The 27,365-nt window shown below is 39.8% G+C and overlaps 1 protein-coding gene across 3 annotated transcripts in view; it reads left to right on the top strand.

Moving 5' to 3' along the window:
- Positions 1 to 27,365, top strand: part of Ctnna3 (catenin alpha 3) — a 1,520,222-nt gene that overhangs the window by 766,336 nt on the left and 726,521 nt on the right. For all 3 annotated transcript variants that reach the window (NM_001426985.1, XM_087597777.1, XM_087597778.1), the window contains 1 exon segment: positions 18,484 to 18,564. In NM_001426985.1, coding sequence (NP_001413914.1) covers positions 18,484 to 18,564 — 81 coding nt within the window.

The raw sequence follows: 27,365 nt of genomic DNA, 5'->3' as shown, positions 1-27,365 counted from the left end.
GCATGCTTGTGTGCTGGATGACTTTGGCTGACACTCCTTTCCAATTAGATAGAAGAAACACAGGAAAGCCAAATACCACATCTAACTCATGCTGGCATGGAGAATCTTGTCTACACCTTTCCTTTGACACCTAGACATTTTCCTTACTATTATGGACTTTCAAGTATAGTATTTGGTTTTTCTGCTATTCTTGACCTCCAAATTACTTGTGATGGGATGTTAAATATGTACTTTCTGCTCTATAATTTATTATTATTAATTAATTATTTTATTTATTTACATCTCAAAAGTTGCCCTCCCCTCCAATTCCTCCAGATTTCTTCCTCCTATCCTAGTCCCCATCCCTGGAGTATCAAGTCTCTCCCGGATTAGGTGCATTCTTTCTCACGTGCGCGCATGCGTGCGTGTGTGTGTGTGTGTGTGTGTGTGTGCGTGTATGGAGTTGGGGAGTCAAACCAGCTTGTGTATGCTCTTGGTTGGTGACTTAGTCTCTGGTAGCTCCCCGAGGTCCAAGTTAGTTGACACTGTTGGTCTTCCTATAGGCTCATGCTCCCCTTTAGTTCTTTCAATCCTTCCCCTAACTCTTCCATAGGGGTTCTTGACGTCGGTCCAATGCATGGCTGTGCATATTTGCATCTGTCTCAGTCAGCTCCTGGAGAGAGTCTCAGGATCCTGTTCACAAGCACAACATAGCATCAGTAATAGTGTCAGGGTTTGGTGCCTACCAATGGGACAGATTTCAAGTTGGGCCATCACCAGTCAGCCATTCATTTAGTCTCTGCTTCATTTTGTTCCTGCATCTCTTTTAGAGAGGAATGATTTGAAGTCGAAAATTTTGAAGGATTATTTCCCTGTTGCCCTGAGGTGGACATGAAGAGGGATTAACACTCTCAGCTTTCTGACAGCAGACATTGAAAGGGACCATCTCTTCCTCCAATGCTGCTGATTCTCTAGAACACACTGCAGGTACCAGCTAGTTTAACTTTTAATTCAGACACCCATTGTCTGATGTTTACAGGCCATTCCTAATTCTGAAGCCAGAACTTATGACTTGTTCTGGCGATCATTATCATAGTAATCTACTGCAACTGGGCTGGGCTTCACTGTGAGCATCCCATCATTTAATATCAATCAGTCTTTCCTGACATCTGGTGCTGACACAGAGCATCCCAGTCAAGTCACCAGGCCAGGGAGATTTGAACTGTGACTCTTGAACTCCATCTCCTTGGCTAGATAGGTCAGTTTCTACCTGAACCTTGGGAAAGACAGAGGTGCGTAGTAAATGAATACAAGTATAACATGTATGTTTGCAAAACTTCTGGATTCAAGCAGATACAGTCACTTTAAGTTTAATTTTCTGTCTCTTGTTCAGTGTTAATTAATAAGGAAACGTGGGTTTTTATGAAACCATAAACTGCTTCAGTCTACATAAAAGTAGTGCTAGTCTCTTCTTTGGAGCAATAAGTATAATAAACATATTTCAAATGTCCATACCATGTGGGTCCCTTTGACCCATATTAACCTGGTTTCAGCAGTACATGTCTGCAATTACCCAGCATCCCCAAACATTATGTTTTTAAAATGGTGGTTGCGATGGTGAGTTTAAGTTACCAACTCAACACAACCTGGAAATCACATGGAAAGAGTCTCCCAGGGCTGTGCAGTTGAAATTGGCCTGTGGACAGGTCTCTGAGGGATTGCTTTGACTGCCTTAATATGGAAGACCTGGCCTAAAAGGGCCTTACACAGTTCCCTGGTTTTTGACCCTGAACTGTATAACAGTGAAGAAGTCTAGGTGAGTTCTAAGCACATGTGGATTAATTTCCCCCTGCTTTTGGGTGTGGATGTAATGAGACTGATTCAAGTTCTTGTCACATCAACTGCCCATCAAGAGTGGACTCTAACTTGGAATTGTGAATCACACAACTTGTTCCCTGTGTTGCTTTTGGCCCAGTATCTTATCATGTCAACAGTCATGAAACAAGGGCAGTTGAATAATCTACATTCAAACTTAATTGACTGACACTTCCCTACTCCCTTACTCTTTAGATAGACACTGTTTAGTTTTGTTTCTCAGACACGAGAATGGAGAGTGTTCTCTGGGCTCTGTTCCTTAGCATTAATTAAAGCTTACTGAAGGACTTTAGAAATCCCCACACATTGATTTTCTGCAGGGGAAATCACTCAATAAATCTTCATTTATTATTGCCCATGTCTGCTACCCATGCCTTAGACCAAGGGCTGTCTCATTTCCAGTCTTGCTGATTGGACTGGGGACAGGGCTATCTTTAGTCGCCAGTGCCACCTTAACTGTGTGCTTCAGTCATGGCTTGTCACTCACCCCTCTATCAAGGGTATAATAGTGGATCAGGTTTAGAGGGATGAGGCCTGTCAGGCTCCTACATGCAATGTGCCATTTAGCCAAGACCTTGGAATGGTCAAGCATGGTTATTGCTTGGGCTCTGAGGACAGAGAACACCATAGCTCTTGGAGGGGAGTTACACACATTCAGAATAGAGTGAGCTAATTTGGATTTAGAGAAGCAGTGTCCTAGGGTCATTTGACCTTGAGATAGAATAGGTCAGTTCAGCTCAGCTAATGCTGTTTCCAAGAACATGAGACCCCAGTGGGAGTGTGCATTCTCACCAGACTTTCCACTGAGTATCTGGGAAACGGGACCACTTGAGTCCAGGCACTGCGCTGTGCTCTGTCTGCTGTGGGAAGAAAAAGTTCTGCTTTCTTTTGTCAAAGGACTGCTTCAGTTTAAGCTCATGTGCTCAGGGAACAGCGGCAGCAGGGTGTAGGTGGAACCTTCCATGAGCTTTGCCCTGTGGGGGAATGGGATAACAGCAGCTCAGTATGAGGGTGCTTTTATTGGGGTTTTTTTCACCAGGCTGACATGGTTTAGGGGCAGCAAAGCCTTGAGGACAAGAAAATGCTGTGGCCACTCACCTACAAACAAGGACCCACCCCAGTAGCAGTTCCCATTTCAAGACAGTGTAGGGCAGTAGGTACATTGGTCATGTTTGAAAGGATACAGTGCTGCCCCTCTTTTCCTAGACACACAGTTGGATAGCTTCTAATCACACTGAGGTGGACTGTGAGAGTCACTAATGCTAGGACTTTAAGTGGCCAAGATGGTGGCAGTGCTGTTGACACCTTTGTTCCCTTTTTCCAGACTGCAAACTCTCTCTTGGTTTTAAGCTGTTTTACCTTGTTAAACTGGGGGTATGGCATGAAAGAGGAGACAAGTTCGTTCCTGTTTCTGTAACATTGCACCAAATGCCTGTACTGTATGAGCTTCATGGGCTTTCTCACTCACCTTTAGTTTTTCTCGCTTTGACGTTGAGTGTGTGTGTGTGTGTGTGTGTGTGTGTGTGTGTGTGTGTGTGTGTTTGAGTGGGTAGGTATGTCACAGATCATGTCTTGAAGCCAGAGGACAACTTGTCAGAGTCATCTTTCTACTATCATGTGGTTTCTAGGGAATCAAATTCGGAGCATTAGGCTTGGATGCGTGTACCTTTTTTCATTGAGCCATCTCTCCAACACACCAAACATTTTTTTCTTTCCTTTCACAGTCCCTTAGGAGTAACAGGCAGATGTTTGTGCTTGTCTGAAAATAAGTCTCCTTGAAGTTCCAGTGTGACTTCTATTTTTAATATTTTAAAATATTTATTTAACTTTTGCTTTTATGCATAGGTGTCAGTTGCTAGCATCTATGTGCATGTGCCACATGTAGGTAATGGCACAGAGATGAGAGAAGGTGGCATCAGGTTGGCCTAGAACTGGAGTTACAGTGATTCCTAGCTGCCATGTGGGACCTCTGCAAGAGCAGGCAGTGCTCTTAACTGCTGGGCCAGGTCTCCAACCTGTAGTGTGGGTTTAAATATTTTAGAACTCTGTTGGCTGGGCTCTGTGTGAGTCTGGAACAACAGGCTAAATAGATTTGAATGCCCTCAGGCCCTCCTTTTGATTGGCTGAAGTGAGCCCCATTCTCACACCTGTACATATTTTATAAAAAAAAACCCTATTCTATTGTACTTTCACAACAGCACAAAGTAAATGTGTAAGATTCTTCTAGGGTAGCCTTTTGAACTTGACACTAAAACAAAACATTAAAAGACAAAATAAAAGAGCAATATATGCATGCCTTACTACACTCTTAATTTTATGCAATAGAGTAAAATCTTCTGTCCTTGAGAAGCAACCGATGCTAATATTTTTCTAGTTAACTTAAGAGTTTTAATTTTATATTATTATTATTATTATTATTATTATTATTGTAATTGTTGTGGTGTGTGTGTGTTTGTGTTTGTGTTTGTGTGTGTGTGTGTGTGTGTGTGTGAGAGAGAGAGAGAGAGAGAGAGAGAGAGAGAGAGAGAGAGATGCTGGCTTTTCTGTGCTGGCTATGTAAACTTGACACAAGCTAGTAATAAGAATGGAGGAAGTCTTAATTGAAAAAAAAATGTTTCCAAAGATCCATCTGTAGGGCATTTTCTTAATTAGTGATGAATAGGGGAGAGCCCAGATCATTGTAAGTGGGACTGCCCCTGGGTTCTATAAGAAAGCAGGCTGAACAAACCACGGTGAGCAAGCCAGTAAATAGGATCCCTTTATGGCCTCTGCATCAGCTCCTGCCTCCAGGTTCCTGCCCTGTTGGAGTTCCTGCCCTCCTCGCTTTTGACAATGAACAGTTATGTCAAATGATGAGTGAAATAAAGCACTTCCTCCTCAGGTTGCTTTTGAATACAGTTTTCATTACAATGATAGTTACCCTAAGATAGTGTTGGTAATTAAAATGTAATTGTCAAAACATCTAATCTGTTTTAAATCAACTGATTACCCATGGTTGGGGCCTAAGACAGGTAGGATATGAGCGGTTTTGAGGATATTTAATTGGCCCTTTATTTGTCTCACTTTTTCTGGCATTTTCAAGGAGAAGAAGAAAAGCTGTCACTAGATCTATAGGTGTTGAAAGCTGACTCTTCTCTTGAACTTGCTATATTGGTAAGGGAAGACATGGGACATGACCCTGGCAATTCAATGAATGTCATGGAGGTCAGACTGCTGACATAGGTGTAGACAAAGCTCTAGAAAGTAATAAATGGCACAGTGAGACAGGAAGCCAGCATTGTAGGGAGTTCTAGTCATCCCAAACTCTGTAGGAATAACGGGTCCAGGAATTGAAAAGGATCAATGTGGGATAACAATGTCAGATAAAATAGGAATTTTTTTAATCCATCTAATTCTCCAACAATTCTTGAACAATCTTCATACATTTTGACACTTGTGGCTTTAATGATCATAAATGTGGCATTTCATTCATAGGTGTATTTTAGACTTTTGTTGTATCTTTGAAAGCTACTATTATGGTTAAGTATGTTGGCATGAAATTCTCTGTATTTATCTTAGTTCTAATTTTTTAAAAGTCATTTATTAGTGTGTATGTTTGAGTGTGTATGTGTGTGTGTGTGTCTGTGAGCATGTGTGTGTGTGTGTCTGTGTCTGTGTGTTTGTGCATGCTATGTGTAGAGGTCAGAGTTTGTCTCTTGGGGATCAATTTTCTCCTTCTACCTTTATGCAGGTTCTATGCAGGTTTGTGTGGGGAGTGCTCTTGCCCACTGGACTACCTTAGCAATGCTTTGTATGTATATCTTGGTTCTTTAGTAAGGGCTACAATTTCTTAAATGAAGTGAAGATGTGTAACAAATTTCAAATAGCCTGCAGAGTTTGGAAATACGATACTGAGAATGATTTTGGAGCATGAGCAATTGAGAGCTCTGAACCCACTGAGTCCATATTCAGACTCCACACAAGCTCCATACTATTCACGAGAACCTCCACATACTGTTCAGGAGATTTTTTTCTCTGTTAAAAATATTTGAACATATCAACTGTTATAGAAAATGATATCTTCATCAGTTTAGAGAAGTTGCTTTAAATTACATATATCACCTTATTGTAGTGGAAATCATTACCTACTGATTTATCTGCAAGGGAACATTTCCATATGTCAAGTTTCTCTTAAGTGGAGGCTGTCTTTATTATACTTCACTGCATTCTGTAGTGTCTGAAATCCTTCAGGTTATGAACCTTGAAAAGGCTAAATGAGGACACCAGGGATAGAAAAATATTTGTTAGTCAGTAAATATCAATCTATTTTGCTAGGAATCAAGTATCAAGCACAAGCATGTCTGTAAACACAGACTTAAGTTTATGATAAGGCGTCAGAATGTGGATCTGCCTTAGATGGTAAATGGGATATGGAAGCGCTTTGTTAGACAGTTGATAATTCAGACTTCATAAAACCCTCTGTTGCCTAAGGTCCCATATATTCAATATTATTTTTAAAATGTCCAGAAAGTGGACAAATGAGGGGAAAGAGTTAGAAATCAGGAGGGAGACCAGAAGAAAAATTTTACAGTAAAATCAATGATGTTGTTTGTCTATCTACCAGGGCACTGTGCATGCAGGACGATGCCTAAAACAACCTTTCTATGCTAAAAGATAGACAATTATGTACTTGGCCTTTGCATGTCTTTGTATACTATTGCATATTAGATTCTAATAATGGTTCTGCATATTTTACAAAGTGTGCCATGAGTTACTCAGTATAATTGACAAAAAAGCTCTGATGTAGTCCCACTCCCTTCCTAATCATCATAATTAATCCTATACAGAGAGGCGCTCCATTCCTGAGGGGCTCTGCTGCAGTCAGTTACCCAAACCTAGACAGTTTCTAGAATGAGCCTGACCTCTTTCTGAGAAGTGTGTCAAGATCTTGTGATGATGACTCAATAAGAAAACTGGGGAGCTGAAATGCCAGTGTAGACAGGGTATACCGTTTAACCTTTAATTGATTTGCAAGATGAGTGAACTTTGTCCTAGCCATTTATAGTTATTTGCCATTGATGACTTCATAATGCTCAAGGACTTGGCATCTTGTGTGCCAAGATCTCTTTAGCCTTTCCGATGATTGCAAGCAAACTTTTCTCCAGTAGATCCAGATAGTCTTGCATGTATCCATTTGCTCATCTAGCTGTTCAAACACTCGTATAATATATTCATCCAAGGCAGAGCATGGCAGAGCGAGGCACAGTACTTGCCTGTAACCTTTTCCTCAGGAGGATGAAGCAGGATTTTAAGTTGGAGACTGGTGTGAGTTATATACCAAGACAATGTCTGAATTACTAAACTAAAGCCTTCCAACATGTTTTACTTAAACTAACAAATTGAGTACTAATCATGCCCACACTTTAATAGAGATCTAGTTGGGATTAAAATCGTTTACAAACTCTACCTTAGGTGACTGCTCCTAACAAAGATTACTCACAAGACAGTTATGATTTATATTCCTTTCATACATTACTTCAAATAACTAAATATAGATACTATTATCACAATATAGATGAGTAGACTGAAGCTCAGTTTACCGAGCTGGTATATGTCTACTTTGCTCACAACCAATCTTATAATTTTCATGGCAGTTGCCAGAGATCGAACCAACTCATAAATGTCATTTTAAATGTAATACATTTAAATTGGTAGAAAATATCTTGAACATAATAATAAAAATGAGCTAAGGCAGATCTTTTTTGAGTCAGGGTTTCTCTGTGTAGCCTTGGCTGTCCTAGAACTCACTCTGTAGACCAGGACTTGTCTCTGCCTTCTGAGTGCTGGGATCAAAGACATATGCTACCACCTCCTGGCAAACTTGTTTTTATTGTAAATTGACATGGTAAATTTTCATGTTTCATTCCATTGATACTCCATAGTATATGCTTATTCTAACAAGTTAGAAACAATAGTAAAGTAGACATACTTGAATCCCTTGAGACAGGGAGGGTTCCTATTATTTTGCAATGCCAAATGAGAACATTATAGGTTACTACAAAATATGAAAAAGATGTCAGAGACTTTAGCACAAGTAGTGCCATATCTTTTGGAAAACAGATGTTATTTTGGCTAAATAAGTTGAATACATCTATCTCTCCAAGACCATGTGAGTCTTGGAACAAGCCTTTGGGAAATACTAATGTATGTACTTACTGTCTTTGTATAGTGCTCAGAACCTTTGAAAAGCCTTCACTTTTGTGATATCATTAGATACTTTGATACATATGATTTATAATGTTTCTGTTGGGTTAGTCATATGTGTTGTCACAAACAATTATCTTTTCTTTATGGTAAAAATGTGCAAAATCCTTTCATCTAGCTGTTGGAAGAGTGACCCTATTCTTAGTTTCTAGATTTTCTCTGCTGCATAATAATATACCAAATTTCCTTAATCCCTATATCTGATTATAACCTTTCTATGTGTCCTTCCTCTCATTTGCCCCATTGGAAACTAGCATTCCATGGCACTCAACATACCGACTTCTGTTTCTTGTTCTAGTTGTGGAACTTCAATATCATATGGTCAATCTAATTTTAATCTTAATCTTTTGTATGATCCCTTTACTTTTCTTCATATTGGCTGATAATAAGACATATTTTCATCAGTTTTATTGCAGATTCTGTGCCCAACCACATCAGCAGGATCATTATAGGATCATTTCTGCATTAACCGTTCCAACTGGAGTTGAGCTTCTGTGGCTTTAAGGTCTGGTTTGCAGCTTCCCCAGTGATTAGCGATGCTAAATCCTATTTACTGTTCTTGTTTCCTTACTCACCAGGTTTTGCCTTCTTTTGAGAAATTATTTAGGCATGTTGGCAACTTTCATAACTTATTTATTTATTTTCGAGATCTATTATATCTATGTGAATGCTGTGTGCATGAGGAGGTTTGAGGTTAACAATGGGCAGCCTTTCTTGCTTGATCTCTATTTGATTTTTAATTTGTAGTTGTGCATGGTGAATCTGTTTGCATGCAGGTGACCATGGTGTTTGGAAGAGGGCACTGGATCCTCTGATCTGGGCTCCCAGGTAGTTATTAGCTATCAACTTCATTCCGGGGAATTGATTTTGGGTCTTCATTCTGGATCAAAGGTGGGCCAGCCAACAATTTTCCAAGATCTACCTTTCTTTGCGCTTGCTAGGACTGGGTTATAGGCACATAACCCAGTCATCTACTCAGGCCTATTGTCTACTTTTTGGTTTATTGAGGGTATTTCTGTTGAGTTGTTGTTGTTGTTATTGTTGTATTCTGGTATTAGCTCCTTGCTTAAAATAGAGTTTGGAGCAATTTTGGTTTTTGTTTTCTCTGCTTTGAAGCTCTTATCGAAAGAGTCTTAATAACTTTACCCTCCCAAAGCATTTTTATTTTCTGTTTACTTTTACCAGTCTCTTGGTCTTATTTTCATGCCCATATGTGAGTTTACAGAGTGAAGCGATTTCAAATGTCAGAGTCGATGCTTGGTTTGTTTTACTTTTATTTCCATATCACAGTGCTTGCTTCAGGAAGATTATTCAACATGCCCACCAAAGACGCTCCCTTGACATGCTGCAGTGCAGTGGGATTCTAGAGAGGAGGCTTCCGTTCGCACGCTTGTCTATTTGTATATCTCTCATGCCTGAAGAATGTGGTCTAAAATCTGTTCCCTCTGTTATTTGTTAAGCATAAAATATTTTTAAAGTTATTTCTACAGAGAAGAACTAAGTTTAAGAGCATCATATTTCATCTTCACCATGAAATAAAGATTTCACACTAAAAGGGAAATGTTTCATTTCAAAGCTTGGGGAAAAAATGGCATACATAAAAAAGTAAAAGGAAAAATAGCAAAACAACCGAAAAGCATTTTCCTGATCTTTAAATTCTCTTCAGGGAACCTCCGCACTAACACGTTCATTTTATTATCAGTTTGAGAAGCCTATGTTTAATTCCTCATCTCTCATATTTGGGGCTTCATTGTTTTCAAGAACATTGTTTTCGTGACCATGATGTTTCAAATGTCTCCTTTTATGGGTGCTGTTTTAAGTTTATATCACACAAGTTTCAGCACATTTTCAGTGATTCGCTTATACAAGAAATTGCTTGATAAAAAGCAAACTATTCTGAAAGGTTTTTTTGGGGGGCGGGGGCAGGCCATGGTCCTGTCCTAGAATTTGAAAGTCATAAATGAGTATAAGAACATTTTGTAGCACACCTTTATGTTTAGAAATCAAGGAACGAGCAGCTCTCTGCTCCCAAACCCCGTGGGAGAGAGACCTCACCGCCTGATCAGGTGGGCACTCCTGGGGCTGCAGAGCGGAGGAGACCACCAACACTGCCCACCCCTGCCCACATCCCTGGCCCAAGAGGCAACTGTATAAGGCCTCTGGGTTCCCGTAGGGGAGGGCCTGGGAGCAGCAGGACCCCTGCGCCTGAGACACTGCCGGAACCTGAAGGAAACAGACCGGATAAACAGTTCTCTGCACCCAAATCCCGTGGGAGGGAGAGCTAAACCTTCAGGGAGGCAGACACGCCTGGGAAACCAGAAGAGACTGCACTCTGTGCACATCCAGACGCCAGAGGAAAACACCAAACGCCATCTGGAACCCTGGTGCACGGAGGCTCCCGGAAGAGCGGCACAGATCTTCCCGGTTGCTGCCGCCGCGGAGAGGACTTGGGCAGTACCCCACAAGCAAACTTGAGCCTTGGAACCACAGGTGGGACCAACTTTTCCCCTGCAAGAAACCTACCTGGTGAACTCAAGACACAGGCCCACAGGAACAGCTGAAGACCTGTAGAGAGGAAAAACTACACGCCCGAAAGCAGAACACTCTGTCCCCATAACTGGCTGAAAGAAAACAGGAAAACAGGTCTACAGCACTCCTGACACACAGGCTTATAGGACAGTCTAGCCACGGTCAGAAATAGCAGAACAAAGTAACACTAGAGATAATCTGATGGCGAGAGGCAAGCACAGGAACCCAAGCAACAGAGACCAAGACTACATGGCATCATCGGAGCCCAATTCTCCCACCAAAGCAAACACGGAATATCCAAACACACCAGAAAAGCAAGATCTTGTTTCAAAATCATATTTGATCATGATGCTGGAGGACTTCAAGAAAGACATAAAGAACTCCCTTAGAGAACAAGTAGAAGCCTACAGAGAGGAATCGCAAAAATCCCTGAAAGAATTCCAGGAAAACACAACCAAACAGTTGAAGGAATTAAAAATGGAAATAGAAGCAATCAAGAAAGAACACATGGAAACAACCCTGGACATAGAAAATCAAAAGAAAAGACAAGGAGCTGTAGATACAAGCTTCACCAACAGAATACAAGAGATGGAAGAGAGAATCTCGGGAGCAGAAGATTCCATAGAAATCATTGACTCAACTGTCAAAGATAATGTAAAGCAGAAAAAGCTACTGGTCCAAAACATACAGGAAATCCAGGACTCAATGAGAAGATCAAACCTAAGGATAATAGGTATAGAAGAGAGTGAAGACTCCCAGCTCAAAGGACCAGTAAATATCTTCAACAAAATCATAGAAGAAAACTTCCCTTACCTAAAAAAAGAGATACTCATAGGCATACAAGAAGCCTACAGAACTCCAAATAGATTGGACCAGAAAAGAAACACCTCCCGTCACATAATAGTCAAAACACCAAACACACAAAATAAAGAAAGAATATTAAAAGCAGTAAGGGAAAAAGGTCAAGTAACATATAAAGGCAGACCTATCAGAATCACACCAGACTTTTCGCCAGAAACTATGAAGGCCAGAAGATCCTGGACTGATGTCATACAGACCCTAAGAGAACACAAATGCCAGCCCAGGTTACTGTATCCTGCAAAACTCTCAATTAACATAGATCGAGAAACCAAGATATTCCATGACAAAACCAAATTTACACAATATCTTTCTACAAATCCAGCACTACAAAGGATAATAAAGGGTAAAGCCCAACTTAAGGAGGCAAGCTATACCCTAGAAGAAGCAAGAAACTAATCATCTTGGCAACAAAACAAAGAGAAGAAAAGCACACAAACATAACCTCACATCCAAATATGAATATAACAGGAAGCAATAATCACTATTCCTTAATATCTCTCAACATCAATGGCCTCAACTCCCCAATAAAAAGACATAGATTAACAAACTGGATACGCAATGAGGACCCTGCATTCTGCTGCCTACAGGAAACACACCCCAGAGACAAAGACAGACACTACCTCAGAGTGAAAGGCTGGAAAACAACTTTCCAAGCAAATGGTCAGAAGAAGCAAGCTGGAGTAGCCATTCTAATATCAAATAAAATCAATTTTCAATTAAAAGTCATCAAAAAAGATAAGGAAGGACACTTCATATTCATCAAAGGAAAAATCCACCAAGATGAACTCTCAATCCTCATCTTCGGTTGGTTTATACACACGTGTGCAATTTCTAGGCTTGAAAGTAAAATGATGCTATCTGGTGCTGGATAGAGGAGCCTTATTTTTTATTATGGCAGCTTGCTATTTTTGTAACATAGTGATTTGGTTGAACACAATAAAGTACAGTAGTAACTGATCTCCCCTTCTTCCTGGATGAGTGAGGAGATGATTAAATGTTGATGTCAGCATCCTTGAGCATATTCAGATGAGCTTCTGCTTCTGTTGAAAAGGATGCTGTGTTTGATTGTGGTCCGAAGCTTTGAAGCACTACTTGGCATCTCCTTCCTTGGAGGTCTCACTGTTTAAACATAACAGATTTGATAGCTTGTTGGTAAGGTGAGGTCCAGCTTGTCTCCACTAGGTCATCTTCATGTGAATCCGGTGGTTATACGGTTTTGTTCTAGGGATATTTCATTTTTTTAGTAACGGTTTTAGCTGACATTCATGGAGAGAATGAATCCTTAGAACTGTGCCACTAGTGAAAGGAAATCCTGTCTAGAGTATGTTTCTTTACAAAGCTGTGTCACACCATCATTTGGGCCCTCTGCTGGAAAAGTAGAATCAAGTCTCAAATAATGCCTTTTAAATTGTATCCTCTAGTATTATAGATGTAGGACAGTACTGTATCATACCTCTGTGGATGTAAAATAGCTTGTACCTGCTTTATGTTACGTAGTAGTGACCGTGCTTTATCAGAGCTGTTTTTAATGATGTTGCTCAGAATGTTTTCTTTCCAGATGATGATTGAGAAGCTAATTTAAAAAAAAATGGTGCCAGGTACCACAAGAGTAACAGAACTGTGCTGTTTTCTCGGGTTTTGTTTTTTTACTTTTTTTTTTTTAATGGAGTGTGCTGGATGTCTCTACAGTTTTGTTCAGATGACTGCAGAACCTGGAAAAGCGGTTGCTGCTGTTGATGCATAACACACTGCTATTATTGGTCTTTTTATATAAATATAAATATATATATACAGATATATAATTTGAATTTTTTGAAACTTTAGCTGTGCTGTCAACTTTGGAAAAAAGTATCCCCGTTTACTGTGTTGAGTTGGCACTGTACCGAAATTAACAGCCATATTGGTCTAGAAATGTTGAACTTAAGTTTTTTCCATTTGTACAGGGGTAACACACTGTATTAAATATGTAAGGTCTTATCTACGTGGGTTTGATTACAAAAACTAATAAAGTATTCTCTAAATTTTAAAAAAAAGAAATCAAGGAACAACAGCATTATGGGAATTGTTTTCTTTCTCTGTTATTCTGCAAGTATTTTTCGAACCCTTACATGTGCAAGGCATTGTTTAATGCTACATGTGTCAAAATCTGTGCAAAAGAGTTCTAAACTTCGGAGTGATACAAGCAAGCAGCTACTCAGATCTCGTTATTGAAATGGAGATCCTTGTACTCATCAAGATCCCCTCTTGCAATGAGTGTTTCGGTTCACAGCCCCATCACCCAGTCACGCATCACTGCTCAGCAGCACGCATTGCTGTCTTTCTTTCACCTGCCAGCATCTGCCAGTTCCTATCCTACCTCGTTTACTCAAACAGTGCCCCGAGTCCATCACTTTCCTTTATTCTGAGCTTCACTGAATTCACTTCAGCACATCTCATTCTTCTTACAGGCTTTGGCCGTGGCCACCTAATTTTAATTCTGCCTGTGTTCTGATGCCTTCAAATCCACTGTGAAGACTCCAGCCCCTTTGATATAATGGCCTGACCGTTTCACTCACTTGATTAAATTGTATGACTCTCAGTTGTCTGTAGGACCAATTTCATCTCTTAGTGTGGCAAAGGCCAACAGGTCAAGCTTCACACATTTTATGCTAGTTGTCAAATATTCCTTAAGATTCTGGCCTTTGCTCAAGCTGTCCTTCCCCGCCCCACGTCCTTTGCTCTTCTCTTTACTTGTCTGAGTCTCAGATATTCTTCAGTACTGCTTTATTGCTTCCTTGGGAATCCATCCTTCCCCTCAACCTAATGAGAGTGCTAGCCCATCAATCTCCAGGTTGTCCCAGATGTTTCTATCAAATTCCGTGTCTCTGTTTATGTCTTCGGCTGAGGCAGATTGTGTTGAAGGTGTTGTTTGGTCCTCATGTGGTGTCTGTCATAGAATAGATCACAAAAATTTATTGACTACATAGAACTCTTTATCAAACCACATGCTATTGAAAAATCCCAAGAAGAGTAAGAAAGTATGAAAGAGAATAATGACAGCCAAGGAGAACCACAAACCTTCTTAAGGTACAGCAATTGACATATATAACTTAAAAGATGCATGTACCGAGAAGAACAGGAGGTAATAATCGAAGGGACTCCTAAGCAGAGACCCTGAGTTGAGATGCATTGTCTAGAAGAAAGGACCCATCGAGGTGTCCTATTAATTGTTAATAAGCAAACCCAAGATTACGTCTTGTAAGGCCTTTGACACCAAGATCAAGAATTTGTTGTGAATTTCACAAGCAATGGGGAAGATGGAAAAGTTTTAAGGCAAAAGCAGATGTAATTAAATTTCAGCTTTCTCTACCACAGGGTAAGTAGCTTGAGATTTGACAGTTTAGTTTACTGTGTGGTTGCTCTCCAGTATCTTGGATTGCCATTTAAATATTACTTGCATGCAAACAAGAATCAAGTATTTAACACAACACTATTCTGCAAATCCCTCTGTAGTAAGGAAAATGTTTCACATCCATGATGTTCAGTATACCGGCCACCAAACACACAGACACACACACAGACACACACACAGAGAAACACACAGACACACACACACAGACACACACACAGAGACACACACACAGAGACACACACACAGACACACAGACACACACACACAGACACACACACACAGACACACAGACACACACACAGACACACACACACAGACACACAGACACACACAGACACACACACAGACACACACACAGAGACACACACAGACACACACACACACACAGACACACAGAGAAACACACACAGACACACACACACACTACTACTGCTACTATTACTACTAGTACAAATTGAGACTGAGGACATCAAAATTTAATGTTATTACATAATAATTACATTTTAGTTTATACTTAAATGGTTATGTATGTTAAGTAGCTACTGATTTGAACAACGTAATATTAGAAAGTTCTCTGAGGCTGAGTACAAAACAGGTACTCAGGTTAGGGTAAATCACAGAGTAAATTCATATGCTCATTTCCAAAGGTGTAGACAGCTCCAAAGAAATTGTATCAGTGGTTAGTGACATAGAACATTGATGGAAAGATTCATAGTCAAGATCATATCCAGGATGACATTGATATGCACAAAACAATTCTAATGGTATTTTATTGGGTCAAATCATGCTCAGGACCGTTTTCCTCAAAGTCTTTTCTTATGGGACATTTATTTCTGATGAGAATGTGTGGCTTTCTCTGTACAGTGCTTGATCCGTGCTGTTTTCCTAGTGTGTGTTTTCCTAGTGTGCCCTGATGCTCTCTGAAAGTCACCTCTTTGTCACTAGCAGGGCTGTACTGACTTCAAGACAGATCCTGTCAAGGATTCTTTAAAGGGGCATCTTCCCTTCTGAATTCTTGGTGATAGGCAGGCCCTGGCTGCTATCTATGGCTGTGTTTTAATATCCTGCCCTAGCTATCCCTCATTGCAGAACACAGAACTTGCATTTAGTTTTAGCTCATTGCTTGGTGATTTGTTAAGGCTTTGGAAACAGAAGGTATGAGGTGCTTTTAAACAGGACAGGGCCATTTCTCCTTGCTTTATTTATTTTTATGCCATGCAAAAGGAATAAAGAGGTATAAAGTGGCTCAAGTGAAGCCAAATAAATCTGGGTAAATAGAGCAAGAACCCAATAAAAACCGAGGGGTGAGGAAGAAGAAAGGTATTGAGGATGGGAGATAAAAGGAAGGAATAAAAGAGAAAACTTAATAATACCTATAGCACGAGGGTCTATTTATTATCACCCAGGGAACAAAGTCCCTTTGACCCAATGAAATATTTTAAACTAGGGTTAAGCTCTGGGTGGAAATTAGGAAATCATCTTTAAAGTCCTTATTGAATCGTGTCCTGCTGTCAGCTCCTGTCCTTCTTTATTAGAGCTCTGTGCTTGTCTGCTGCTCGGTCTAGGAAGGCTGACATCTTTTACTTGTTCTGATGAATCACAGCACAGAGGCTTATGAGTTTTTACAGCCAACACAACAGGAGCCTCTCATATCATTCCCAATGCCAGGGCAGGGGCGAGAGGGCATGGGGATCTCTTTGTCCCAATTCCTGCCCATTTGGGGTGATCTCTGCCTTCATGAAATGGGAAAGGATATAACCAAGAGCTAATAATGCACAAAGCTAGAGCATGAAGGCTAGGCTCTCCAGGTAAAATTAGAAACTGTATTGAGGCCCATTGTAGATCTGTTGGTGCCATTACTTTCTATAGCTCTTAATTAATGCTTCACAATTGTCTCCTGCTAATATAAAGACTGCTTATCTGTAGCTGTTAAAGTAAACACAAGTTTCATTTGAGTACATGCTCAACCATTGCTTTGGAATCGAGAACTTTCTTTTTTTTTCTGTTAAATAGCCCAATGCCAATATCTCCTACTGAGCTTTCTTTTCCTTCTCATTTCTCTTACTGTGGGCAGTTCCTATCATGAGCACATGTTATACTCTGAAAGTCTCTGATTTTCATGTTGTGTGCACCTGTGTGTTTAAGAGCATGTGTGTGTGTGGAAATGTGTGGACATGTCAAGGCCAGGAGACGCTCTCTCTCATTGTCTACATCTCTGAGTAGATCCCAGAACCTAATAGACATACGTCCACGAATAGCAAACATCTGCATCGTATTTCATCCTCTCAAGTGATGGCCAGTTTTCTGTGATGGCACAGATGACAGATATCTGTGCATAACTGTTGTTTAGTGGGTACCAGCAGCTGCTAAAAAGAGTTATTCAGTTGTGTGTTTGGGCCGAATGGTAAACTCTATGTTCATCAGCAACTTTCCTGGCTTGTTATAGAGCCCTAATTAAAACAAGTTGCACCTTGAATAAAGTTGCTAATTTATGGACGCATCTGTTCAATAACTTCCTTGCAAGTAATTGCTCTAAGGGTTCTGAGAAAGTCCAGGAATGACATGAGCATGTGGGGAAATGGCAGGGGAACAAGAAGAGGCAAGAACTTATTTGTGATCGTGGGGGTATAGGGTTTTTCCGAGAGCTGGGGATGAGTGTCTGATGGGAGAGAGTGTCTGATGTTCTGCCTGCCTGTGCTATACTTCATGTGTCCTTTTCATGGACTCCATTCTGGCAGCTCAGTGGCCAGCTGCTGATTTTCAAGGTCCCCTCTCTGAGCCCTTTGCAGCTTATTAATTTAAAAGCAGCAGCAATTTTCCTAGAGGTGAAACACAATGATTTTTTCCAATCTTTTTCTAGGAGGTATCACAGGGAAAGCCTGATTAGATTCAACCCAGTTGTCTCCCACAACAATATGATATAGAAAACATCAACCAAGGTGACTCTCTGTGTGTCCAGAAGCCCAAGTCTTAGGTTAGAGGATGTCACACAGAGAACAGTTCTGCTTACAGAATGAAAAGGTATCACACAAATTATCTTAAAGAGCCAAAAGCAGCAATGAGTTCTCACTTAAAACAATTTGTTCTTGGAATATTGTCAGCTAAAATTGTGGTCAACTTTTGCAAGTTGTATGAATTTGCACTGCATATTTTATTTAGTGTTTAGCAAAACTCCAATATGGCTCTGCATAACTTACACAATACACCAAGAAAATGACTTCAGAAACTCCCACGGAAGTTGACAAATTGGGCACCTAATGCTTTTAAGCTAATTGCATGCTTAGCAGTTAAAGGAGTTGACTTGTTAAGAATGAAGATCAAAGTTTCTTGGAGACAATGCTCTGCTTACTGCCATATTGAATATGACCAAGCCCTGTATCAGAAATATTACAGACACTTAAGGAAGAAAATAATGTGCGCTCTAATCGCCATTCTACTTGGTGTTTCAGTGAAGTGCTCATGAATCATATGCACTGTCATAGCAGTTTTGAAAACTATTCTTGAATTTCCAAGCTGTTATTTTCAGGAAATTTCGAAAGCAAATTGCTAAGTGATAAAGAGTAATTTGGTAGCATTGCTTATGTCAGTATCTTGCTTTCTTGCAGATTGGAAAGACGGAAAGGAGTAATACCCTGAATACTGCCATAGTCAACATGAGCAAGAAGACAAGAGACCTCCGCAGACAGGTGAGAGGAAAGAGAGGCACTGGACAGGAATAAGAGGAAAAGGAGCTCTCATTCATTTTCATACCATTTGTGGTTTCGGGTCATTTAAAATTAAGGAACAGAAAACCAGACAAGCAAGCTTCTACCTTCCACATTTGTATGCCTCAAATGTTTTGTGGCAAACAGAAGACAGGGAAAGGAGCATGTGTCTTAATGTCAGGCCAAATTGCAAGGGAATCTTGGCTCTGTCCTCATGAGGCATGGGTTTCATCTCTGACTCTTTTATAAAATGCGATGCATAATGTGAAAGAGGGTTTTGGACTTTAAGTAAATGCACAGTGCCGGACTGGAGAGGTGGCTTGGTTGGTAAATTACTTGCCCTGCAAACAAGAGGACCCAAATTCAACTCACAGAAGCCTCTTAGGAAACAGCCAGGTGTGTGTGTGTGTGTGTGTGTGTGTGTGTGTGTGCGTGTGTGCGTGTGTGTGCGTGTGTGTGCGTGTGTGTGCATATGTGTGTGCATATGTGTGTGTGCGTGTGTGTGTGCATATGTGTGTGTGTGCATGTGTGTGTGTGTGTGTGTGTGTGTGTGTATTTGTGTGTGTAGCCTTGTACTCCAAGTACTGAGGAGACAGAGACAAGTGAATTCCTGGTTCTCTCTTTCCAGCCAGCCTACAAATGAAAGGGGTATGGGTCATCATCAATGACAACTAAAGTTGTCCTCTGTCCTCACATGCATATACAGCACACACATGTACACCTGTGTACAAGTGAACATGTACACATATACATGCACATCCATTTCTATACAAAATAAATCATACGTACATGATTTTCTAGCACACCGAATGTTCAGTGGTGTTGGTAAATTGACTTAATGACAGCATTGTGCACGCCTGGTTTTTATGTCAGCTTCACACAGTCAGTGGCATCTAAGAGGACAGAAATTTGGGTTCTAAATAGACAAAACCTTGGGGCATTTTCTTGATTAATGTTCAGAGGGGGAGGGGTCATCTGAGCTGGTGGTCCTGGGTTTTATAAGAAAGCAGACTGAGCAAGCCATGATAAGCAGAGCCCCTCCCTGGCTTGTGCATCAGCTCCTGCCTCCAGGTTCCTGTGCTATTTCAGTTCCTGTTCTGATGTCCTTCAGTGGTGGACTGTGATGTGGAAGTATAAACCCAATGAACCCTTTTCCTCCCCAAGTTGCTTTGTTCACAGTGTTTCAAAACATCACAATTAACTAAGAAAAGTACAGCTGAATTTCTCATTCTAATTCAGAGGCCTTCTAGTAGTTCAGAGTCTCCAATTTTTCCTCTTTATGAGTTGTGGTTGCCTCAAAAATTAGTTTCTGTTGAGACTATATTGTTTTTGGTAGAGAGTCACTAGAATTAGAAGATCAGGAAGGATATTATTACTAAGGAGCTGAGAAGCCCTGTGTTAGGACACAAGTTAATTTGAACCCCCAGCTCCCTGACTAGGCCTTGTTTTCTTATCCTTTCCACTGCTAATAACCAGATTTTTTTCGTTATGAAGAACAGCTATAATAGGTCACCATTAACTCATAAAAGCAGGGGAAAAGAGCTTTTAACCAGAAGCCTTAAATGCTATATATTATTCTAGTTAAATGGGAAGAATTAGAGAAATGGCTGGGCCGTATTTTAATTCAGAAGTAGATTAGGATACAGAATAGAAAGGATTCATGGATAGGGCAGCTGTGAAATTTAAATTCTGTGCAATTCATGCTTTCTTAGCTTGAATTTAACTTGGTGGAGTTAAAGGAGTAGACCAGAGCAGCCTCTTTGTGGCACAGGTGAGAATGTCATACTGTGTGGTTAGGCACTAATCAATCAGGGTCATGGAGTCAGGACTTAGACGAGGACCAGAAGCATGGACCCTCAGAATTCCTCTGGGATCTCTCCTCCCTCGTTTTTGGTACACAGTTTCCTATAGGCCCATACTTCCCAGCTGGCCTCATACTTCTGACCTTCCAATGGTCAAAGGTTACAGGTATACACTACCACACTTGTTTTGAGGTGTGAGGTATGAAGCCAGAGCTTTCTGCATGCTCAACAAACACTTTACCAGCTCAGCTACACTGCCCAGCCCCTTCTGCTCTTCTTTCAGTTTGGAAGAGCTATTTCTATATCAACTATAGTATTTCGTGCCTCTATCTTTCCATATGAAGGGATTTTAATCCAGCAACATGGATACTCTGGCTAGAATACAGAAATGCCCTTAGCATAAACCTTTAATCCCAAACAATGAGGGTAAAGTTAATTTGTAGAAGGAAATGTCCATGTTTGTAAGTGATGTCTAATTGTGTGGCAGACAAAGAGATGGATCGGGGAAAGATTTGAGAGAAGGGATATGCCCAACTCTTACTGAGAACAGAGAGAAAAGAAAGGGAGGCTACTTAAGAGAGAACAGACACACACACACACACACACACACACACACACACACACAGAGAGAGAGAGAGAGAGAGAGAGAGAGAGAGAGAGAGAGAGAGAGAGAAATTAGACACAGGTGAAGATAGAATGAGCCAGAAGATTAGAACATATTGCCAAAGATTACGGTATGGTGCCAATCAGAGCAATTCAGTCAGAAGCTGAAAGAAACCAGTATGAATCAGTCATCCTGGAGAGGAGTGTTAACCTACACCAGTTGAGTTGATCTGCCAGCCAGAGTTCAGAATGAGCTTCAGAAGGTGTGCTTCTTCAGCAGTAAGTCTTAGAGGCTGAAAATATTCTAGGCTTAGGCAAAATTGTACAGAGTCTAGAAACTTCCAAGACTAGGCCTAAAATAGTCTCTTCTGCATTATACAAGTTTAACACAGCCACAAAATTCACTTTAAATGGAGGGACCAGTTAGGACCATTCAGAGAAATGGCACACATGTGTAAAAACATGAAATGAAGAACCATCTTTGGAGACACTCGATCTTCAAGACTATTATTGTTACTTGCTGTGATTGTCATTATCCAAATACTCCTTGATTTTTCCTCTGTGGAGTCTATTCTTTGGGTATACAGTTTGAGTATGTAGCTGAGGTTTTAGAATGTATCTTTGTTCATTGAATGCTTTCCTGCCATACTTGTAGTTCGGTATTGATCCCTAACTCATAAACTGGACATGGTGTTCCATACCTGTCAAATCAGCACTCAGGATACAGAGGCAGGATGATCAAAAAACACAAGGTTACCCACTGCTACAAATGGGTTTAAAAAGAGTCTGGATTACATGACACCGTGTTTCAAAAAGAAAGAAAAATTGAAACTGTAAAATGAGTAATCTCTTCATCTTTTTTATGCTTTCAACGTTTAAGAGTTTTTATTCTAAGTGCCTTACATATGCTCTTTTCCCCACAAAAGCAAAGCCCTGCTCTTAGACTGTCTTTGAAATATCTAATGATTGTCTCTTGTTCTAGAGCTGACTTTATTTTTAGTAAAATGTCCCAAGAACTTCTCTTTTTGTTCATCCATCCTTATCTATTTCATCACCAGTAATAGAAATGCCATTGCTTTAGGTCAGAGAATGATTGAGCCTATAAGATGTTCCATACATTTCTAAGGAATGTCTAAGTGTAGAGTGGCCATTGCAGAGCATGAAGTTGGAATGTTTTTGCATGTGACTTAGTCATTTTTTTTTGTTTCACCTTCTCTTGCTTACCCATTTTATTAAGAGCAGAGTAAAACTTCTTGTCCTGGTGCCTTAAATCTTCTGTGACTTGATCACACATTTTTATTCTTAATGTCCTTTACCTCTTCAGTTCCTCCTCATCAGAGACACGCTCACCCACCTCTGATAAAAGGATAGATCCTAATGCTCTCAGCAAATGGGCACCTCCTGTTTCCATACACAATCACAAGATCACCACCATGTTCATAGCATATGTTCGTCATGTTTATATGAGCATATGGGATGCTCATATAGAGTAGGTTCAGCTCTACCCCTTCTGTACTTCCTGTCATTCTTTGAATCTTAAGTCACCTGAGTTCAATAATAGTATGGGTGCTACTTCTCCCAGCCAACCTTAGCTGCTTTCTCTGCAGGCATTCTTATTAATTCTGAGAGCACTTAAGTACACGTATACTTCTTTTACCATAACCTTTTCTCCTCTGCCATCTTTTGTCGAGGACTTTCTTCTCAATGAATTGCAAACTTTTCCAATGATAATTATCATCAGCTTTTCCCTTACTGAATATTTCCAGAACTCTTCAACAGGTGTATTGTTTGTCCTTGATTTTCATCCTCGAAGTAAGAAGTAATGCTACAGTGCTAAACAAGCCTGCAAGCAAATCAATTTGCTTAACTTCACTTAGTGGATTCAAGGTTCCATCCCAGATGTGATATAGATAAAGCCGGAGTGTGTGAGCACCACAGCAGGGGGAACAAGGAAAATGGACTGTGTCCCCTTCAAAATCCCCAGAACCAAGCGCACCAACCTACCTGTTGTCCATTATTCCTACATTAATTATTTTACACATTTTTCAAAATGTCATTTTCTTTATCCTTTTACCTGATCTCCCACTATTTACTTGAGAATTACTTATCTGTTGGAGCTCCCAATAAATGAAGAACGTTTTAAAACACTTCCAATTTTTACTTCATTAAAGATCACGACATCCAAATACATCCTACTTCTACTGTCTCATGAAGAATGAGACACATTTGCTTTCATTGGAGGCGGGTTAAAAGTCTCACTTGTTAATAAGACAAAGCATTACAGTTCATAGATGCAGAAGTAATGATGTATTCTATCAAAGAAAATAGAATGCTGACAGCAGTGAGTAAAAGAAGCACAACCACTTGATTGATTATTGAATTGTTTGTTTGCCTGGGTTGTAACGTCTTTGATTCCCACACAAGAGCACAAAGACAACCCCTGGAAAGCCATTCTCAGCCCTTTATCAGTCATCATCAACATATTAAATTCTTATGAGTCTACATCCCACAAATTTGGCACAGTGACCAGATGCTGAATTGTTACTTGATTTAGTTCTTATTGATCAGTCAAACTTTGAAAAGCATATTTTGCTCACTTACTTAAAATGAAAAATGGCACCTGTATGTACAAGAAGAATCTCTCTGATTCTGGAAGGAGGAATATTTTCTACAATACTTATTTCCTTCTCATGTATCTTCCCCTTACAAGATATTCCTTCTGTTGCCTCATTTGATAACTATCGTAGGCTTTCTTACAGCTTCCACATGGGGCTTTCAATTTTGTATTTCAATTGTAGAGAAGTATATTATTTTATTCAAGATACCAAGCCACTTATATCAGCGGGAAATAGAAAAATTGAAGCCTCAAAACCTTTTACTAAGCTACAATGAGAAAAGATAGAAAGCCCCTCAGTTTGGCTTTGCTCCAGCGTTATTCACATTTGACCACAGGCAAGTATTCATTGAAAATTCATACCCCACAACTCCTATTGGCTTCCCATTAACTTCAAATTTTAACACTACAACATCTATGTCAAAATTGGCATGTTAGCATCTTCTTTAGGATTTCTTTTTATGTATCATCCAAGTGAAAGAAACAAAATAAGCCCCTGGACAGGAAAACAGAGTGAAATAACTGTGGTAAGGGGTATTTAATTAATACATATATAGGCAAGGTATAAAGAGAATACCTCATAGGAATATGTGAAGACAAATGAAGAAAATTGCCTAACAGATCAACCCCAGTCTTTCTACATTTGTCCTGGTCCACTTGGCTTATTTTTATCCCATTCTAACTCCTTTTTATGGTCAACAAAATGTAGGGCACCACAGAGTTACATCCAGTGATTTGCAAAGCAGAAATGGCAAGAGAGAGAGAGAGATCTGCAAAGAAGAGTGTATGAAGACGTGAAACCTGTCAGTGGGGATCAACCTGGCATTTAACAGCAGAGGAAGGTGTCTGTTTTAGATTGGATCTCATTCATGAGAGCAGAACCTTAATGCAGTCCTTTAGTGTGGGAACTTTATTTTAAAGGTGTTTCCAAATATAAACTTTTTTATTTTTGTAAATGCCAAGCAAGGAAGAAAATAGGAGCATATCCTATTGAGGCTGCAGCTATAGGAAGTAGTGGGTGGGCCTGAGGCCTTCTCTGAGTCAAAATTTCTTCTCAAGAGTGTCTGGCCAATGGTGGGGGCCAGACCTAATAGCTCTTGCTATTACTAATGGTCATTCCTGGGGATGTGGGCACTCTAGAACTTGCAGGCTGCAGTCTTACTTTTGTGAGAGTCTCGCAGAGACGTAGAAACAGGTCTTGAGGCAGAATAACTAGAAGATTCATAGGATCTCTTCAGAGGACCTAGAACCGAGACCCATAGCAAGAGGCAAAATTGAAGACTAATCCAGAGGATGTATAGTGCAATTCTGTGTCACCTTTCACCATGGTGCTGAGCATTGGAATAAAAGGTTTACAATCAGCAGATGAGGAAGAGACTTCTGAGAAAACTGTGGGATGCTTAACTCTGCTGTTTGTTATTTGCCTGGGTTAAATGCTTTCTGGGGGGAAATAAGGCCTTCCCTTAAAAGCTCTATTCCACGAGTCACGGATTTCTGACAAATTCCTCTTGTGAGATAAAGAAAAGCCTATTCTTAGTACATGTTTCAAGGTAGCTAGCACTAAATCTTACTTTTTCATCTCTCAGTCAAATTAGCAGATCTTGCAATTCACACTCGGTGTCTCTACCTTTTTGTTTCCCAGTTACTTTTGAAGAAATAGTGGTAAAATTTCTATATCAAACTTCCTATGAAACCTGTGCTCGTCATGTTCACCAGCCACCTCCTTAGAGATCGGACTACAGACTGTTGCTGTTGTCTACGTCAGTTCTCTTCAGAGTTTTATATCTATTTATTTATCTATCCATCTATCTATATATCATAGACATATGATGTCATGTGAGTGTGTACTTGTGTACTACACATATGTATTATACCTACATATGCATACACATGTACATATACATATACTTCAGGCACCTGGGTTTTTGTAGTCATAATGTTTAATGCCCCACACTCCTCTGCTAGATTATATGGGTTCACTGGTCTCGGAATACCTACCTCTTCAAATGCTGTTCAGAATCACTTGTTTCAATGGATGGAGTCAGGTATCTACAGAAAAAGATTCTACAGGTCCACTGTGACAGTGCTGACACCGGTTTGGTATTATTGTTTTGGTTTTTTTCTTTTTTTTTTTGGTTCTTTTTTTCGGAGCTGGGGACTGAACCCAGGGCCTTGCGCTTCCTAGGTAAGCGCTCTACCACTGAGCTAAATCCCCAGCCCCGGTATTATTGTTTTTGTAATTGGTACTCTGTATTTTTAGCTATTCTCTCAACCTCTTAAAGTCCTCCTCTTCTGCTGGCCTGTCCTCATCTTGGTACTTCCTAATGCACTCTTGAAGGTCTCCTCCCCATGCATCTATCATCGAGGTTACATTTATACCATTTGAATGAGCTAACTCCCATATTCTGACCCTCATAGAACTATAGTGCAGAGTTATCTGTCACACCCAAGTTACAACTTCTACAAAAGAATGGGGCATGGGGCTGTCACTAAACTTTCTTCCCTTCTCTGGAACCCTTTATATATCTCCCCTACGTTTCTGAAATGTACACACTATGTGCTTCTGAACTGCAGTCCTATCCTGTGCCCTTGACTTCTCTGATCTACTCCTCATGAACTGCAAACACACTACTCATTCATTGATGGCCATCATCTTGCCTTGTGACCTCTTACCTACGCCCTGTCAAGTGCTCAGTAAATATTAATTTGCTGCTGTTAGTGATTTACCCTACTTCTAATGAGCAGCAAACTTCATCGAGGATCTTCCTGAAGTCTAAGATGTTGTCAGGTGATGGAAAAAAAATATCTCATAACACTTCTCAGCCAGTCCTGCCAATAAGAGCAAAGGGATTTTCTTATAAGAAGCTGATAGCCTTGATGGGTTTATCATCCTATAATTATTATAGGAAGACAACCCTTCTTTCTATTTTTCAAAGTGCTGAGAATGGAATCTATGGTCTCACAAACGGAAGGCTCTGCCACTGAGCTATATTCCAGCAGTTCTCAAACTATTTAAAACTAGCTGTCAACTGGCTTTAGAAATATATTCCTCACAGAAGGCAAATTACAATTTTTCTATCTGATCTTTATGTTTTTTAATTGAGAAAGGATATTAAACTAAATGGTCACATTGATCCAAAACCCTTAGGGCTCACTCATAATCATTGATTTTGTTTATTAAAAGATATCAGATATAATCCCTGTCATCTCAGTGTTATAAGTACAAAAAATTAATTTTGAATGCTTTTTTAAATTTCAGAAAATTTCTGCTGAGTACATCAGTTATATGATGTCATTTATAAACTTCCATATAATTTAATTTAAAAGAACTAATTGTGGTAGGATGTTATAGTCGTTTAATAATTTAAGGTATGAGGGCAAGAACAATTAATGCAAATGAAGGGAATTGGACATCAAGTTCATTTATTCTTCTTCTTGATCTATTAATCTGTTATCATCTGGTGCAATTGATGATCTCACTGGATTTAATTCCCACAATTTAAGTCTACAATTTAGCTAATCAAAATGTATGATCAATTCTTCCAATAAGTAAAAAGCATTTTATAAATTAATAATTATTAAAATATGATATGTGCATTTTATGTGTACACATGCTGAGCTTTCTTACCATGTAATTTCTTTAAGAGAAAATACTGAATTACTACTTACAATTTTAATTTTATTTAAATATAATATAATATAATATAATATAATATAATATAATAAAAATTGTTGTCTTTTGGGAGCCAGGGAATCATTGCTGC

The sequence above is a fragment of the Rattus norvegicus genome, chromosome 20 (genome assembly GCF_021556685.1).
Source record: "Rattus norvegicus strain SHRSP/BbbUtx chromosome 20, alternate assembly SHRSP_T2T, whole genome shotgun sequence".
NCBI classification, from domain to species: Eukaryota; Metazoa; Chordata; class Mammalia; order Rodentia; family Muridae; genus Rattus; species Rattus norvegicus.
The sequence above is the reverse complement of the archived record's forward strand: the minus strand, read 5'-3'. Positions and strand labels throughout refer to the sequence as shown.